General features: G+C 42.2%; 1 protein-coding gene across 2 annotated transcripts in view; it reads right to left on the bottom strand.

Moving 5' to 3' along the window:
• hbp1 (HMG-box transcription factor 1) overlaps window positions 1-19,331 on the bottom strand; it is a 67,129-nt gene that overhangs the window by 23,683 nt on the left and 24,115 nt on the right. For both annotated transcript variants that reach the window (XM_086010232.1, XM_086010233.1), the window contains exons 4-9: window positions 13,191-13,323; window positions 12,740-12,851; window positions 12,455-12,570; window positions 5,570-5,732; window positions 5,300-5,444; window positions 723-1,052 (exon numbers count right to left, since the gene is read on the bottom strand). In XM_086010232.1, the coding sequence (XP_085866358.1) occupies window positions 723-1,052; window positions 5,300-5,444; window positions 5,570-5,732; window positions 12,455-12,570; window positions 12,740-12,851; window positions 13,191-13,323 (999 nt within the window). The remainder of the gene's footprint in view (window positions 1-722; window positions 1,053-5,299; window positions 5,445-5,569; window positions 5,733-12,454; window positions 12,571-12,739; window positions 12,852-13,190; window positions 13,324-19,331) is intronic.

Below are 19,331 nucleotides of genomic sequence, written 5' to 3'. Positions count from 1 at the left end.
TTGCCATTCATATATTTGACAGGTCTTCCTGTCAAGTGTATGAAGGGAGATTCCCTTCTTTGATTGGCTCCCCATGGCCCACGTGATCCCAGGGACGCTGCGAACTACCTGCGCCTCTGGGATACGTGGGCCCTGCGCACTTGGGAGTTTGGTGAGGCCCAGGATTGGAAGTGTGTGTGTCCCGAGAGCCCTCAGGTAAGGGCGTAGAGTTTTCCAGATCGCAGGCCTCCGCACGCGGGAGGCCTGCGATCGGAAAATACGGGCCCTCATGTTTTGAAAGGGGAGGAAATTAGAGAAAAAGAGGAAGGAGGAGGATATAGAAAGACACAAAGAAAGGGAGACAGAGACACAGACCACCCCACCCCCCTCCAAAAACAACCAGGAATGCAGTCAGAAAATATAAGATACAATTCTCTATAATACTTATTAGCATTTTTGGCCAATTCTTTTGTCATTGTGGTAACTCAAAAATAGCTTAGAAAGTTACCTATATGAAAAGTAAAAATCTGATAACTGGAAAAGCTACAGCAATCCTCGCTCTCCCCCCCCCACACACAATAAAGAAAGAGATTGCTATAGCAAGAATGTATCTAGATACAAAAAAGAATAAGCTGGGATTTGTAGAAATTTGACAATTAATGCAACATCGTTGCTTATGAGACTATTTTAATTTATTTTATAAAATCTACAAGTTTTACAATTAAAATCTATTTATTACTAACCTGTTATCCTTTCCTGGGTACATCTGAGTGTATTCAACCCTATACTTTTTGGCAAAGAGCATGAAGGCATTCATTGGTCTCTTGCATTTGATATTTGTGGGAGAAGTGGTGCTCAATGTGCTTGCGGTCCCTGAGGTTAGACTTTTACTGGATTTATTATAAGCATTACAAGGCAGGTGTGGTGATCCAGAAGGCACAGAGCCCATGATCCATTCTGATTTCGCACAGTCTGGACTGCTGGTACTTCCACTTGTCTGGGAAGCACGACGCTGGCGAGCCATACTGCTCAGTACATAAACAGCAGAGGAATCCAGTGGTGTAAAATCATAGCTGTAACAGAGTGCAAAGTAGTAACATTTTTACTAAATTCAAAATTAATTATTTCCCAAAAAACTTAGCTGTATTAAAGTAGAGTGTTTGGCTGGAAAAACAGGTATCGAAGAGGAAATTTTCCACTGGATTGTCATGCATAGGCTGAATTGGCTTGAATAACTGCATATCTATTTATTAAAAATCTTGTATCTGTGAGTACTTCCTTTCAATAAAGTCTTTCTTCATTGCTGTCACATTTTTCTCACCTTTATGTTAACTTCTACATAAGAAATAGGAGCAGGAGTAGGCCAATCGGCCCCTCGAGCCTGCTCCGCCATTCAATAAGATCATGGCTGATCTGATCCTAACCGCCAATCTACTATCACAGAACCATCTCTTGAATCTAACAGAATCAGACACACGAAATAGGAGCAGGATCAGGCTACATGGCCCCTGGGCCCGCTCCGCTACCCACAGGGCCATGACCGATCCGAACCTAGACTCATGTCCAAATTCCTGCCCGCTCCCCGTAACCCTTAATTCCCTTTACTTCTAGGAAACTGTCTATTCCTGTTTTAAATGTATGTAATGATGTAGCTTCTACAGCTTTTTGGGGCAGCATATTCCATGGACCTACCACCCTCTGAGTGAAGTAGTTCCTCCTCATCTCAGTTTTGAAAGAGCAGCCCCTTATTCTAAGACTATGCCCCCTAGTTCTAGTTTCACCCATCATCGGGAACATCCTCCCCGCATCCACCCGATCCAACCCCTTCACAATCTTATATGTTTCAATAAGATCGCCTCTCATTCTTCTGAACTCCAATGAGTAGAGTCCCAATCTACTCAACCTCTCCTCATATGTCCATCCCCTCATCCCCGGGATTAACCGAGTGAACCTTCTTTGTACTGACTCGAGAGCAAGTATGTCCTTTCTTAAGTATGGACACCAAAACTGTATGCAGTATTCCAGGTGCGGTCTCACCAATACCTTGTACAACTGAAGCAATACCTCCCTATTTTTATATTCTATCCCCCTAGCAATAAAAGCCAACATTCCATTGGCCTTCTTAATCACTTGCTGCACCTGTATACTAACCTTTTGAGTTTTGTGCACCAGGACCCCCAGATCCCTTTGTACTACAGTACTTTCCAGTTTCTTGCCATTAAGATAATAACTTGCTCTACGATTTTTCCTGCCAAAGTGCATAACCTCACACTTTCCAGTATTGTATTCCATCTGCCAAATCTCTGCCCACTTACTTAGCCTGTCTATGTCCCCTTGCAGGTTTTTTATGTCCTCCTCACTCACTACTTTCCCCCCCATCTTAGTATCATCTGCAAACTTTGATATGTTACACTCGGTCCCCTCCTCCAAATCGTTAATATAGATTGTAAAGAGTTGGGGACCCAGCACTGACCCCTGCGGAACACCACTAGTTACTGATTGCCAGTCTGAGAATGAACCATTTATCCCAACTCTCTGCCTTCTGTTAGATAGCCAATCCTCTATCCATGCCAGAATATTACCCCCAATCCCGTGATTTTTTATCTTAAGCAATAATCTTTTGTGTGGCACCTTGTCAAATGCCTTTTGGAAGTCTAAATACACTACGTCCACTGGTTCCCCTTTATCCACCCTATATGTTACTTCCTCAAAGAACTCCAGCAAATTTGTCAAACATGACTTCCCCTTCATAAAACCATGCTGACTTTGTCCTATTAAATTATTATCCAAATGTCCTGTTACTGTCTCCTTAATAATGGACTCCAAAATTTTACCTACCACAGATGTTAGGCTGACCGGTCTATAGTTTCCAGCCTTCTGTCTACTGCCCTTTTTAAATAAGGGTGTTACATTAGCAGTTTTCCAGTCTGCCGGGACCATTGCCGAGTCCAGGGAGTTTTGGAAAATTATTACCAATGCATCCACAATCCCTACCGCCACTTCCCTCAAGACCCTAGGATGTAAGCCATCCGGTCCAGGTGATTTATCCGCCTTGAGTCCCATTATTTTACCGAGTACCACTTCCTTAGTGATTTTGATCGTGTTTAGCTCCTCCCCCCCCATAGCCCCCTGTTTGTCCAGTGTTGGGATATTCTTAGTTACACCTGTACTGCCATTATAAATTCCTATGTCCACATTAATAATGGAACTGCTCATGTAAACTTGTCACACTGGAACTACACCTTTCCACCAGTGATGGTGCTGTAGCACCTCAGTTGTGCATTCCAAGCTCCTCAGCCTGCACGTGGTCTAACAAGTCATGATAAAGATTCTTTAGTGCCAAAACGGTTACACTGAACATGAAATAAACTTTAAAAAGAGTCTTACCATCAGTATACCTTTAAAGAAATTCTTACAAAGAATAATGATTAATTTTAACATCTCTGTGTTTTCCTTTTCTTTATTTCTTTTGTTTTAAAATAGCAATAATTCAATCAAGGGAATTTTCTGGGCTGTCAACTGAGCTACGGCTAGTGCAATAGAGTTTAATTAACATATACTGTAGTTACACCTGTACTGCCAGTGTAGTGCTGGCACCATTTAGACAGTGCTGTGAGCAGGGTCATGCAGGCATACTGTCTATTTGTAACAGTAAGTGGAGGGGTAGCAGGTCTACACATGCACAAAGGAATATTTGCCCCATTATGATTTCCTATGTCCATATTTATTATGAAAACTGCTTGTGTAAACTTGTCACACTATAATTATACGCTCCTGCCAGTTTTGCATTACCCAGCTCCTCAATCTCTACTGCAGAGCAACTCCTATGCTCCAACTCTATTTCTTTGCCTGCATACTGCCGATACATTTTCTCCTAACAGAAAAAGCTGATGAGACAGTCAACAAAGGAAACACCAGAAGGAAGATGCAAGAGAAGCATAATTGTTCATGACAACTGTGCCTTGCACTAAACTGTAACCCTCATTTATATATACACATCAAAAAGGTTTACAGGGTTTTACCAAAGTGGCAACTATAAAATAGAAAAGAAATACACAGGGACAAATAAAACTGCATTTTTAGAGGAATCTTAATCAAGAGATTAGACTACAGTATTACCTAAAAAGCAAAAATGCCCGATCGTAAAAAAATGTTGCAAAGTACTTTGGCTCTTGCTTGAATTTTTATACACAATCTCGTGTCCAATCGTGAAGATTCTTATGGTTGGTGGGTGTGAAAATTAAACAATGCAAATAGCTTTGGACGATCACATACAAATGAGGATACATTTGTATGTTGTATTGAGACTTGTAAAAATGTATCCTCGCACATAATGCAAGGGAAAATAGCGGTTTACATTTCACACAGCTGTTCATTTTATTTTACTAATTCTGTTTTAAAAAGGATTTTTATTTTCTCGCTTTCCTTAGGTTTTCCCAAAATTACTCAGAGGAGCAGATAATCTGATGCAAGGGTTGTGTTACTATTCCCCATGATGCAACTGTTGAAAAGTGTAAAAGAATAGCGTTAAGTTAATTGCCTGCTGATTTTCCCTCCTCTTCTTTGAGGAATTGCCTACCCTCTGCTTTGCAATTCTCTGATGACACGTGCCAAGATCAAGAACTTAATACATGGGGAAAACGTTTGGTACAAACCTGCATCCTACCATTCTGTGGCACAGCACATTGCACCACCAATGGGCTGCATTACCAGCTTTATACACTGGTATCAAATAAGTCTGCAGTTCAATAACTAAATAATTATGAAATTTTTTAGGTTAATCAGTGATGATATCGATAAAAAACGTTGCCAATTACAGTAAGTAATCTTTGAACTGATAAAACTAACCAAAGTACATCTAACACTGTGAAGATCAAGACACAGATTTTAGCTTTCTAAATTTTCTATTATCTATCCTGCCTTTTGGTTCTCAAAGAGCAACATTATGCTTGATGTAAAACTTTGAAATTCCAATGGAAGTGGAATTCCAGCTGCATACAATGACTACCTGGTCCCAATAAAACAAATGATTCAGAATTAAATATTATTTGAAGTCAATCTCACTGATCATTATAGAAGTGTCCCTGTTTTTAATATATTTGTTATTACTGTATACATACCTAATATGCAACTCTATAATTTTATATATTTATATGATATAGAACATTCATTTCATCACAGATACATTAGCCAATTATAATTATATAAATTATTTCTAGTGCAAGTCATTCTTTTTCTAAGATTTCAGGATCCATTATATTAAAGCTAGAAATATTACCATTTGTAAATAAAAACAATCTAGTCAAATATACTTCTTCACCTCCTAAATGTGTCAAAAACTCCTGAATCATCAAAGTTGTTGGCATCTGGATGCCCGGGAGGTAGACAGACATCTCCAACTTCCATTTCACAACACGGAATTCCATGATGAACCACCGTTAAGCTGGGGTAAAAGGAAGACCATCCTGCATTTATTTAAAGAAAGAAAAAAAACAGTATTCCACATTTTGGCAGAAAAGTAATTAGTCTGTACCAGACTGTTGGCAATGAGTAAATCAAAGAATTACAATACTGATGATATATTTCTAACCTTTATTTTTCACATAGAAGGGATGATCCAATCTACACTCTACAGTCAATTTGCCAAGTTGCGACTTGCCAGGGTCAAAGGTTAATTTCAGTACTGAACGTCCAAAGGAAACTGTTTCTGCATGTGCCACTAACTTTAACCCTTCGGATCCATATCTATTTTTCTGTGGAACAAAACAAACTATTTTAACATCACATTTAGCCCACACAAGACAGAGGAAAAATATTACCACAGTTCAGTAAAGAAACATCTCTCACTCCTGAATACTCTCCCCTCTGCGAGAGTGCTCATTCATGATTTAATATGATTCCATGGGCACCACAGCCAAATTGCCATTCTTCATGTGTGAGCCTAGGCAGTGAATGTTGTTAAGCTATTCAACTGTAAGGAACATCATCTGAATGCTGCAGAGCAGGAATCCGATCTCGGATCTTTGTGGTTTACAGTGCTTAGTACACAAGTGGTGCATATACTCAATGAAATGTTGCAGAAGCCCAAAGAAATTATTTGGTTGATGAAATTAGATCTTTACAAAAAGCTTATTAAACCAGAAATATAAGTTACAAAATATGCCCTAGAAAAATTACGAAAATATAATTTGGTATACACGCAATGCTACAAGAGTGGTAACTTCGAAAGAGCCAAAATTGTTTTTCATTCCTTGTAACGGCCGGAATTTTGCGGGGGTCCAGAGGACGCGATCGGTGGCGGGTCAGTGGGAACATTTTCTTTTCACAGCGGGTCGGGACCCTGCTGTGAACCTGCTGCCAAGCGCCTTTTCCAATGTCGGGTCTGTCAGTGCTGACCAGGCCCGACACGCAGCGGCGGGGGATCCAATTCAGGTAATTAGTGGCTTGTTTAGAGCCACTTAAGAATGATTTTCAGCTTACCTTTTGCATTGGACTGCTCGCCCACGGGGTCCATGCTGGTCATGGACCATGTCCATCAGGCTGAAGCGGAAGTTCGTGGCCACTGAATCAGCTGTTGAGTTGACAGCTTCAAATATAAAGTAAAAGCTCCCACCTTACAGAAATATCTTCCCTCAACAACAAACTCTTCCTCATTGCATTTCCACAACAGATTCACCATGCTGCAAGTCTTTACACAAGTCTCCATCCAGTCTGACCTCATACCTCTCTCACCATTGACAGATCGCTTCTGTCATCTCTACTTCATCTGCCATCTATTCCATCAGCATGGGTGCCCTTTATATGCTCTCATCTTGGTCCTCAGAATCCCACCACAATCAGCCAGAACACCAGCAGCACCAGGCAGACCAGCAGCACCAAAAACACCAACCTTCTCCGCAATCAAGTGATGCTGCACAGGACAGAGGGCATCAGCACCCAACCACATTGCTGCTCCGGAGGCCAGAGATGGCGTCACCATGGCTACATTTACTTCACTTGACGTTGTACACAATGGCTGCCACATGATGCGCCAGATTGGCATCACCCCACACCAACACCATAAAGCGCCCCTACAGTGCCCAAGCCATTGCTTTCACACTCATCGCCATTGCGGGGGGTCCTGTTATGTCTCACCATTCACTGCAACTCACTAAGCCACTTCCAAAGGTGCACACAAATCTGTCCAAGAATGCAAAATATTGAAAATAAAGGTTTCAATGTTTGACACCAAATTAACAGAAACTTTACATGAACATTGCATAAAACACCCAAGTGTCTATGAGTGGTGGCTCGTGAGATGGGGATGTGATACTATAGATAGAGAAGGATGGATGGAGGTGCAAGGTAAGTTGGTGTCAGTAAGGATGTGCAGGAGTAGGGTAGGGAAGGCAGAGTGATGGAGATGTGATGAGAGGCACAGCAGGATGAGGTTGAGTGTGGATTTGTACTAACATTTCGTGATCTACTAAGATCATTGAAACGTTTATGGCACTGCACCCAGGTCCTCCTGACCACATCCCTGCTTGTGCCCATCTCTACAATGTGCAACCAGGCTGTGTTGATCTCCAGGGGAGGTCTCTTCCGTCCTTGGTAAGGGAAGAGAACCTCCCTGCGTGCTGTGACTCCCTCCATAAGCATATGGAGAGCGTCATGGGGGAGCCCGGGTGCCGCCCTGTGCCTTTGTGCAGTGATTGTCAGTGTTTGCAGTACCTCAATGTTGTAGAACTCGGACAGCACAAATGCCAAAATAAATTTGGACATGGTCCCTTTAAGGAAACTGGCTGATGACGCGTCATCAAATGACGTCACCAGACCCGCTTCCTCCAATTGGCCAGGAAACGCGCTAGGCAGGCTTAACAAGCCCAATCAAGAGAAATTTATTTCACAAAGCGGGATGGAGCCAGCAGCGGGGTTGGGACCCGTCACGGTCAGCAAAATCACTGCCTACATTACTAAAGTAATCTCTGGTTTCTTAAAACGTGGAAGATTATTAAGCAAATAAAACTCAATGCTCGATAGGACTGCCACATTTTTTGGCCGTCTGATTTTTCAGTAGGTCATCTTATTTTATTTTCATAAAAGAAATGTTGAGCAAAAATGTCTAGTCTTGGTGTGTGACTCAGTTTTCCTCTCTGGCTATGCTCGGCTTCATAGACATGTGCCAATCAATGCACTGTCCTAGTAATTTTCACAATCAGGCTTACTTTGACGGGGAACGCACACACGAAAAAAAAGAGTATTCCATGCTGGAGCATGTGCAGTCTCTCCACAAAGTCTCCAGCAGCACCTGCCCTACATTTAAACCTCTTCCCGCTCACTCCCACACTCAACGACATCAGGGTCATTCTGTATGTTCTTCAAAGAACTGCATAATCAAACAGCTCTGTGTCAATGTGCATTTTTATTTAGTTATTTTCAAAATAATAGTTGGATTGTTTTATTTTTTTAACTTTCACCCCAAGACCTTTTTTTCCCTCAGGTGGAAACTGGTCTGAGAGATAGAACATTTTTAACAGCAAAGTGATCTCACCCCTCTGGTCCATTTGAAAATAAAATGCACGTAACTTAGCCTTAGAATACCTGAGGGAGTAATAAACTGACGTGAATGAGTCATAATGTGTTTCAGCCATGGAGTCACTGAAGGTGTGGAAGACAAAAATCTGTTTTAAGGCAGCGGTTTGGCCTAGTTTGTTACCTTGAGGAAATGGAGGATACTGAAGATAAAGTTGTTAAGTTTCTTTGGATCATCTTTCTCCATACCACCCACACCACAATATGAGGCTGACCAGTTTACAAGTATTTAATATATATTTTCATATTTATCTGACAAAGCCAAAAATATTTAAATAAATAAGCTCACTTCCCATCAGTATAGTAATAGGTACGTTATGCTGGCAGTTTTACTGTTGTGCTGCAGTTTAACAGCCAATAAAAACTAGCAGATCTCCCATGGCACTGTTCACATTAGGTTAGGATGATATGTCTTATAATGACCGAAGCATTGTATAATGTAACACACAATACTAAAGTGCAGCTGTAGGTAACTTAATGTCCCTTTAAGACCACAAGGTGTAATTGCTATGCTCTCCTGATGCAAACTAAAGTCTAATCATTCTTCTGCAGAAGTTCATGTCAATTACAGGTCAGACTGGCTTACTTTCTTTCCTAAGGTGATACGCTTAGAGTCAGTTACTGCAGTGATCTCTAGAGTATATCAATGTTGTGATGTGCCAATGAATTATCCCTCTTTCCTGACCTTGGCCCAGTGAACCTAGAAATGGAACATTCTAGAAGGTGTACTGAATCATCTACTTTTTCTTAATGGTTCATGTGTATGCAGAGCAACAGGAACCAAGACTTCAGGAGTCCTTCATAGCCTGCAAGTTAGGGGCAACAGAGAACTTTGAAGCCTTTTCTCAATACATACTGGAAGTGGTCTAGATTAAAAATCATTAAAAATGACGTGCTCAATCTCTCTGCCAGGATCTGTGTCAAATTGACAATTGGTGTCAGAAGTACAATATGTTGCTTTTAGCCTAAATATCAAGTGGGCATGGACAGCGAAGAAGCAGAATTGCATGCAGCGTCCTTCGGTTTCAGGAATGGGTTTTGTGGAGGTTCCAAACTTCCTGCTCTCCTTTGAAAGGCAGGCTCTTTCCTCTCTCTCTCCACAGGACCCTTTAAAACATCCACTTCAGGGAGAAGGGGATTGAAGGTGAAAGTTTGAAGAACCCTATTTTAGCCTATGAAGCCATAGTTTTTAAATTCACACTCAGTAACAATTGTTACTAACATCTTCTCTGAACAAAACAAATATATATACACCCAAGGATGCAGTTTTTAATCAAGAATTGATGTCAGAAATGTCTTAAAGAGACACAGTCACTTATTTCCCACTGTAACCATTGGATGTTGGTGGTTAATCCTCTAGTATGCGGCGATAGTGTGTAACGAAGGACTTGTAAACAAACTAAATGTTCAGGACTTTATACTTCAGCTTTAGTTTTTCTTTTAAGTCAATCAGAATAACAATTCTTGCTTCTGTAGTGAGGACAGGTTTTTCATGAAAACACTAAAAACCCTAGCATTCAATTCCTAGAACACAGGATGTAAAGGAAATCTTTTAAGAAATGCATTTTACTCTCAAGAATCTCATTTCTCAGACTCGAAAGTCAAGTTTAAAATAGGCTGTGCTTCCTCCCAATCATCAAAGGCAATCATATTCATGTCGGAGGCTAGAAATCAGAAATTCAACTGTAATTATTTGCTAATTATAATTCCACTGTTGAAAAGTTACACATTTAGGTAAGTGTAATATGCCATACTTAAATTTGTTTTCCTTGCTTTTAAATCCAATCAGTTTAAAATTCTGAGCTTTGGTTCTCTGTGGAGTTTGAGCCTTATGTAAAGTAGTCTCAAAGGCTAAGCTGTTATGTACATTGCATTAATCAACTTTTTAACTAAAAATGAAAGCACAAACAGAATTTGCACAATGCCTGGATTTCTGCCAGAGCAGTGATGTTACTAGCACATCAACCACATATTGGGGGAGAAATTTGGTTGGTAGCGCCACTGATTAGCGCCTAAAGAGGCTGAGAAGTGGGGAAATAACCAACTAGCGCCCGGGCGCAGCGAACCCAGCGCCTCTCCCCATATTGAGCAGACATTTAGCGCCAGCGCTAAATCTTAGCGCCCGCTTACGGGCGCAGGCAGATTATGACGTCATTTGAGTGTGCAATGCCTTTTGGGCGCCCTGGACCAGAAATTCAGTGGCGCCCCCCTCCGTACCGCCTGGCGCTAATAAGGACAGCTTACCTGGAGCCTTCCCCAGTCGCTCTCGGGCTGGAGGGGCGTTATTTAAAGGGCACTGGTGTGGTTTAAAAGCGGCAGCCTTTTTGGCTCACAACTTCTTCGAGAGTTACAGAGAGTTGCTGGGCTGCACACTGCGAGCCATTTCACCACTGAGCCAGCGCTGGCAGAGGAACTTCAGCCTTCTGACCATCACCTTGCTATTGGTGAGCATTTCCAACGGCAAAACTTTCTTTGCGCACTTATTATGGGGGCTGCATTGGAGGGGAACGTCCTGCTGCTGAATCATTTGGAAAGGGCACAGAGACGCAGGGAGAGAGGGGCAGGCATGGCCAGACGGAGGAGGACCAACAGACGTCGCCGCACCAGACCTTACGCTGCCAGGGTTTTCCAACAGCAGTTTTCCTACATGAACATGTCGGAGGAGCAGTGTATCAGAAGGCTGCGCTTTAGAAAGGAGGTGGTGACTGAGCTGTGCCACCTGCTTCAGCCAGATCTGCAGCCTCAGATAAGGTGCAGGACATCTCTGTCGGTGGCTGTGAGGATGACTGTTGCCCTAAACTTCTACGCAAGCGGCTCCTTTCAGGCCGCAACTGGGGACACAGCCAACATCTCGCAGTTTGCGGTGCATTGCTGCATCAGTCAAGTGACTGATGCCCTGTTTAAAAGGAGGCGGCAGTACATCTCCTTCCCAATGATCCCGGACAAGCAGCGGGAGCGCGCAGAGGGCTTTGCTGCAATAGCGGACTTCCCCATGGTGCAGGGTGTCATTGACTGCACGCACGTGGCTTTGCGGGCGCCTGTAGAGAATCCGGAGGAGTTCTACAACCGCAAGGGGTTCCATTCCTTGAATGTCCAGCTGGTCTGTGACCACCGACAGCTGATCCTCACAGTGAATGCGCAGTTCCCAGGCAGCAGCCACGACGCCTTTATCCTGCGCCAGACTTCTGTTGCAGACCTTTTCGAGGCCCCGGCTCACCCAGGAGGCTGGCTTCTCGGGGACAAGGGCTATCCTCTGCGCCCGTGACTGATGACCCACCTCTTTAAGAGCTGGCCGGCGCCAGTGTGTCTCGGGGAAAGCGATTATTGACAGCACCTGCGTTGCGCCCCGCCGCCGCGAAATTGGGTTGCGCCGCCGGGTTAGCGCCTTAAGAGCATCGTGCAGCGCCTGATTTAGCGCCGCAATCACCTTCAGGGGCGCTGCAACCCAATATCGCGCGAGGTGGCGCTAAATTGCACCTGGCGCTAAACTTTGCACATCGCCAGGACTAGCGCCCCAAACGGGGTGATACCGAATTTCTCCCCCATTGTCTTTTCTATCAATATAGAACAGAAGACAGTACATACCTCAGTGCAGTACACACAATTTATTTCCTTTACTAAAGAACTAAAACTAGGAATAGCTTAGCTGCATTTGAGTGGTACCAGTTTCCTAACATAGAAATGAATCACTACACAAAGATATACAGTATACACTTTCACAGAGACTTTTGTTCTGAGATATTGACATGTCCTTTAAAATAAAATATCAATGCTTGAATTATTCTCCAGCAGAACATTAATAAATTATTCACACATTTTTCACTAATGGTATACACTGTGACGCTGTAAATCTATTCTAGAAATTATTCTAAAATTTAAGACAAAACAAGCAGAAAATGACCACCTTTTGTGCATGGCTTTTCAAGGCTTTTTCATCCTCAGTCTTAATTTCCAGTTTTGCAAATTCCTCAACATCCTGCCAGTCTCTACTATCACCCTTCTGGAAGTGCAGACGTGTCCCTGTAACAGCAAATAACAGTTGCTGACACACAAGTAGAAATTCTGGAATGTGCAAAGAAAACTGTAGCTGCTAAAATTATCTCATTCTCATGTCAAACACTGATAACATAACTATCCCTATAAATAACCACAAAAGTTTTAACTTTAATAAATTACTGTATAGCCTTACCTTTCATGAAGCAGTTCCATGCAGTTTGTGGCCATGAGTGGGACCAGCCAAGTTCATCATCATCTGACAGAGATGACAAACAGAAGATGTCGGACTCTGATTCACTACTTACCTGTTACAAAATAAAGTAGAAATTATCATTCTTTCACTAGCTCCACAGGTGAACATAGAAATCAATGGAGGAAATAAGTATATATTGATATCATGGCACTTTCCCTTCTAACTGATCTTTAGGGTATTTTAAGTCAATTCTCAGTTCAAATGAGAAAGCTATCCCAGACAGCACAATGTATATGCCTTTCAAGAATTATAATAAACAGAGTTGATAATCAGCATGAATAATGAAAAGTTTATATCATCAATACTACTACTCTCTCCTACACAGGCAATGCAATAAAAAGACAAGTATGTATATTTACAAATTAAGTCTGATTATGTTAAATAAACATACCCTTTCTCGCTTTATAGTGGTCTGTTCTTCCCAATGACTTGTGGAGAGGCTAGTTTCACTTTCTGAGCGAGTTGGAGGAGGACGAGCATAGGAATGTAAACTTTTACTTGTGGCCACTATATGCACTGGAGATCTGAAGAAACAAAATGTAAATGTAATATACCAAAAATTAAATGTACAGGGTGGCTTACTTTCTTGGGCAAATACAGTACAGACTTTGTTGGTCTAAAATGAATGGAGCCACTCTGGGACATGAGTGACTCCTCCCTAAAACTGAAGCTACCAGAGTGGAAGGAAAAATAAATCTGAAATAGCAGATTTTATCATTCAATGATTTTTTTAAATATTAAAAGTACTATTTTTAGATTTATATATTTTTTATTACATCGACATCATTAACAACTTGTATTTATATAGCGCCTTTAACGTAGGAAAATGTCCCAAGGCGCTTCACAGGAGTGGTAGGAGACAAAAATTTGACACCGAGCCACATAAGAGGAAATTAGGGCAGATGACCAAAAGCTTGGTCAAAGAGGTAGGTTTTAAGGAGCGTCTTAAAAAAAGAGAGGTAGTGTGTTTAGGGAGTTCCAGAGCTTAGGGCCTAGGCAGCTTAAGACACAGCCGCCAATGGTTGAGCGATTATAATCAGGATGCTCAAGAGGGCAGAATTTGAGTAGCGCAGATATCTCGGGTGGGGGGAGGGGGTGGAGTTTGTGAGGCTGAAGGAGATTACAGACATAGGGAGGGGCGAGGCCATAGAAGGATTTGAAAACAAAGATGAGAATTTTGAAATCGAGGCGTTGCTTAACCGGGAGCCAATGTAGGTCAGCGAGCACAAGGATGATGGGTGAACAGGACTTGGTGCGAGTTAGGACACGGGCAGCTGAGTTTTGGATGACCTCAAGTTTACGTAGGGTGGAATGTGGGAGGCCAGCCAGGCGTGCGTTGGAATAGTCAAGTCTAGAGGTAACAAAGGCATGGATGAGGGTTTCAGTAGCAGATAAGCTGAGGCGGGGCGGAGACAGGCGATGTTACGGAGGTCTTAGTTACGCCGTGGATATGTGGTTGGAAGCTCATTTCAGGGTCAAATATGACACCAAGGTTGCAAACAGTCTAGTTCAGCCTCAGACAGATGCTAGGGAGAGGGATGGAGTCATTGGCTAGGGAACAGTTTGTCAGGAAGTAATTTGAACCAATCAATGTTTTAACAGGGAAGGCGTATATGGGGAGGATAAGTACTTTTTATTCCAAGTATTCTCCAATTTTAAAGAACAATAAATTTTGGTTGACTTTTTATAAAAACATCAATTTTCTTATTTCAGGGAAGCTTGCAGATTCAGGTTAGGTCTCCCCTCCTGCTAAGCTGCTTGATATTATGGAGGAACCTCCCCAAGCCATCCAGGGTGACAGTTGGACATACAGGAAACTCTCGATTTACCGGCACCTAAATAACCGGAAATCTCTGTTAACCGGCAAAATTCAGGAGTAGGTTCAGGTAAGTTTTACTTCATATTAGTGGCCGTTCCTGGATTTGTGGCTGTGTAACCGGGGTTCCTGCACCTGTTGCTAAGCAACAGGGATGCCTAGGTCTTGTGGCCAGGGTCCCTGCACCTGTTGCTAAGCAACAGGGAAGCCTGGATCTGTTGCTGTGTACGGGGCTCTCGTACCTTTTACTATACCTCTCTGTAATCCAGACTTTTTGATAAACCGGCATCACGCCGGTCCCGTCGGTGCCGGATAAAAAAGAGTTTCCTGTATTGCAAAGTGGCTCCATTGGAAACAGGGACCCACAATTTAAAACTAGCCTAAGAGCTTATCTGGAGCTATACAATTCTGGGAAATCACGTACCAAGCCTCTGGTATGGTTACCAGTCGTTGCACAGCTTAAGATCTGCTGTCAGATCAGTCTGAAAATGTGGCTCCCACTGTTTCCAATGGAGTGGCTCAGGGATACGTGGGGCAGTCCAGCAGAAGGATGGCCCAACCTCACTTATCTCTCTAAGTAAAACTGGCATTCAAAAAAAGTCTACATTTTTATTCTGAGTAACTTTTTCCACAAAACTAAATGACTAAAATCTTGGTCAAAGAGGTAGGTTTTAAGGACGGTCTTAAAATGAGAGAGGTGGAGCAGTTTAGGCAGTGAATTCCAGAGCTTTGGGCCTAGATGGCTAAAGGCATGGGTACCATGGAGGGAGAGAGAGAATGATACAAGAGAAAAATGGTGGTGACTGGGTTAAACACAGAGGGAGATACACAGGCTCAGGGGGTCTCCAGTGTGTAGTCACTGCCCAGCTCCCAGCCTCTGCAGAAAAGCCCCTGTCACACCCTTCCAGAATGTTTGATATTAAAATCACCGTCCCAGGATTTATTTTTAAAAAGTGTCCCAAAGGAATCAGCAGCTTAATCCCAGTATAAAGAGAGTTTAGCACTTTCTAGGGAGTGAGGGGATGGGCCCACACTTGGAATACACACAGGGAGTGGGGGTTTACAGCAGGCCAGGGGGAGGGGGGAGGATGGGGAAGGAGTGGGACCCATTTCCCACATGTGCCTTCCAGCCTTAGAAAGGGAACGGAGGAGGTTTACCAGGAAGGGATGAGGGACTTTACACAGGATATACGGCACAGAAACAGGCCATTCAGTCCAACTACTCCATGCCGGCGTTTATGCTCCACTTGAGCCTCCTCCAGTCTTTCCTCATCTAAATCTATCAGCGTAACCCTCTATTCCCTTCTCCCTCATATGCTTGTCTAGCCTCCCCTTAAATGCATCTATACTATTCGCTTCAACCACTCTCTGTGGTAGCGAGTTCCACATTCTCACCACTCTGGGTAAAAAAGTTTCTTCTGAGTTCCCTATTGGATTTCTTGGTGACTATCTTATATTGAAGGCCTCTATTATGCTCTTCCCCACAAGTGGAAACATTCTCTCTGTATCCACTCGAACAAACACTTTCATAATTTTTCACCCCTCAGCCTTCTTTTTTTCCAAAAAGAAAAGAGACCCAGCCTGTTCATCCTTTCCTGATATGTACACCCTCGCTTTTCTGGTATCATCTTTGTAAATCTTCTCTGCACCCTCTCCAGTGCCTCTATATCCTTTTTATAATATGGCGACCAGAACTGTACGCAGTACTCCAAGTGTGGTCTAGCCAAGGTTTGATACAGGTTTAGCATAACTTCACTACTTTTCAATTCTATCCCTCTAGAAATAAACCCATACTTGGTTTACAGTTTTTATGGCTATGCTAACCTGTGGCGCAACTTTTAGTGATGTGCATTTGTACTCCGAGATCCCTTTGTTCCCCTACCCCACCTAGACTCGCACCCTCTAAGTGATAAGTGACCTCCCTATTCTTCCTACCAAAATGTAATACAGTACCTCATTTATCGGTGTTGAACTTCATTTGCCAATTATATGCCCATTCTGCAAGTTTATTAATGTCCTCCTGTAATTTGTTGCAGTCCTCCTCAGCATTGACTATCCCCCCCAATTTGGTATAATCCGCAAATTTAGAAATTGTGTTTTTGATTCCAAAGTCTAAATTGTTAATGTAAATTGTGAACAGCAGTGGTCCCAGCACTGATCCTTGTGGAACACCACTACCCACCTTCTGCCACTGTGAATAGCTACCCTTTACCCCATCTCTCTGCTTTCTGTCTTGAAGCCAGCTAGCTATCCATTCTGCTACTTGTCCCGACTTCGCATTCTCTGACCTTGTTCCTCAGTCTATTATGGGGCACCTCATCGAAGGCCTTTTGAAAATCTCGATAAATTACATCTACTGCATTACCATTGTCTACTCTCTCTGTTACCTCTTCAAAATATTCAATAAGGTTGGTCAAGCAAGATTTTCCCTTTTGAAATCCATGCTATTCATTATTATACTTTTCATTTCTAGATGTTCTTCAATTCTCTCCTTTAGTAGGGATTCCATCATTTTTCCTACCACCGATGTTAAGCTGACTGGTCTATAATTCCCTGGACATGTTCTATCCCCCTTCTTAAATATAGTTATTACGTTAGCTGTCCACCCGTCCTCTGGCACTACACCTTTTTCTAACAAATTATTAAATGTGTAGTAATGCCTCTGCTATCTTTTCCCTAGATTCTTTTAATATGTGTGGATGCAATCCATCCGGACCAGGGGTTTTATCCTCTTTGAGTTTGATTAGTTTATTTAATATATCCCCTTTTTAAATTTTAAATGCACTTATCTCATTACTCATCTCACCATCCAATGTCATGTCCACCTGTTCTATCTCCCTGGTAAATACCGAAGCAAAATAATGATTTAATATTTTTGCCATCTCCCTATTGTTACCTGTGGTATTGTCCTGTATATCCCTTAATGGTCCTATTCCCATCCCAACCTTCCTTTTTTTTTTAATTGATGTGCCTATAAAATATTTTACTATTTTATGTTTCTTGATAATTTAATTTCATTAGTTCCTCATTGCCTTCCTAATTGTTTTTTTGACTTCTCTCCTAATCCCTTTGTATTCCCTCTTATCATGCACTCCTCTGCTGTCTATGTACTTAATGTTTGCCTCTTTCCTTACCCTCAATTGTTCCCTTATGTCTTTATTCGTCCATGGAGTCTCATTATTGTTTAGTTTGTTCTTTCCTTTTAGCGTAATATATTTTTCCTGCACTCTGTTGAACACCGTTTTAAATGTTTCCCATTGTCGTTCTACATCGTTGTTTGCCAATATTGTTGCCCATTTTATCTTCCCAAGTTCTATTCTCAGCCCCTCTAAATCAGCTTTTCTCCAATCTATTAACCTGGTTTTTGTCATACTTATGTCCTTCTCTATTATCATCTTAAAACATATTATATTATGGTCACCATTGCCTATATGTTCCCCTACTTTTACTTCTCTTACCTGCTCTGGCTCATTCCCCATAACTAGATCCAATAGTGAATCCTCCCTTGTTAGGCTTTTTACATATTGGGTTAGAAAGGAGTCCTGTAGACATTGTAGGAACTCCATTCCCTTATCCCCTTTACCTGCCTCTTCTGTCCAATGAATATCGGGGTAGTTGAAATCCCCCATGATTATTATTCTATGTTTTTTAATTATTATTCTAATTTTCAAACAGAGTTGGACAGGTACTTGAGGATTAGCAACTTACAGGGTTACGGGCAAAAAGCAGGGATGTGTGACTAAGCACGACCGCTCTTTCAAAGAGCCAGCGCAGGCACAACGGGCCAAACTGGCCTCCTTCTGTGCTGTAAGTCTCTATGAATTCTATGAATAACAGGGCATCACTTCCAGAAACACTTCCACCTCTTTGCCAGAGATTACATAATCAACCAGCACTTCAAGCTCTACTAGTCAGCCTGGAGTCCCAAATACATAGACAAAATGACACTGACTCAGGATATCAGGGACACAAATCATGCTGTAAGTTTAGGAAATCCACCACATTGCTCCTGCAAGAAAGTCTGAATGATTTGCTCAAGCCACTGGAAGCTGTAGTATTCAAACCACAGATTTACCCAGGTTGGCCTTTTGTGTTAAGGACCCGGTCAAGTGAGCTTGGATGCAACCCAAATGCATCCAGAGGGTACCCTGAAAAAAGTCTTTCCTCTCTGTGTTAATCCAACAGGGACACGTTTCTTGCCTTAGAGTTGTGATTCACCAAATGTATACCACACGTGAAAGACCACTGAATAATCTGGCTGGGTATAATGTGTCGGATGTGCAGGTTTTGAAAACTTGTAAAAGTGTCTACATAACAGCAGTCACTGAAAAAACACCTACATACAGCAGTTACTGAAATCCAAAAGTAGTTCATTGTATGTAAAGTGCATTGGGACATTATTGAGAGCTGTGCAAGATTTTCTTTTACTCTACCCGTGCAGGAAGAATTTGACTAGCCCCGATATATAAACTCCACATTGTGGTCGATAAGCCCTTGGCAGGGGCGTTTGGGTCTGAACCTTAATACAATAGCCAGCTTTTCATAGAAACATAGAAGATAGGAGCAGGAGTAGGCCATTTGGCCCCTCGAGCCTGTTCTGCCATTTAATGAGATCATGGCTGATCATCCAAATCCAGTACCCTGTCCCTGCTTTCTCCCCATATCCCTTGATCCCTTTAGCCTTAAGAAATATATCCAACTCCTTCTTGAATATAT

Source organism: Somniosus microcephalus, chromosome 17 (genome assembly GCF_052327205.1).
Source record: "Somniosus microcephalus isolate GS21.2 chromosome 17, FLI_Smic_1.0, whole genome shotgun sequence".
NCBI lineage: Eukaryota > Metazoa > Chordata > Chondrichthyes > Squaliformes > Somniosidae > Somniosus > Somniosus microcephalus.
Note: the sequence above shows the minus strand (reverse complement) of the source record. Positions and strands in the feature narration are given on the sequence as shown.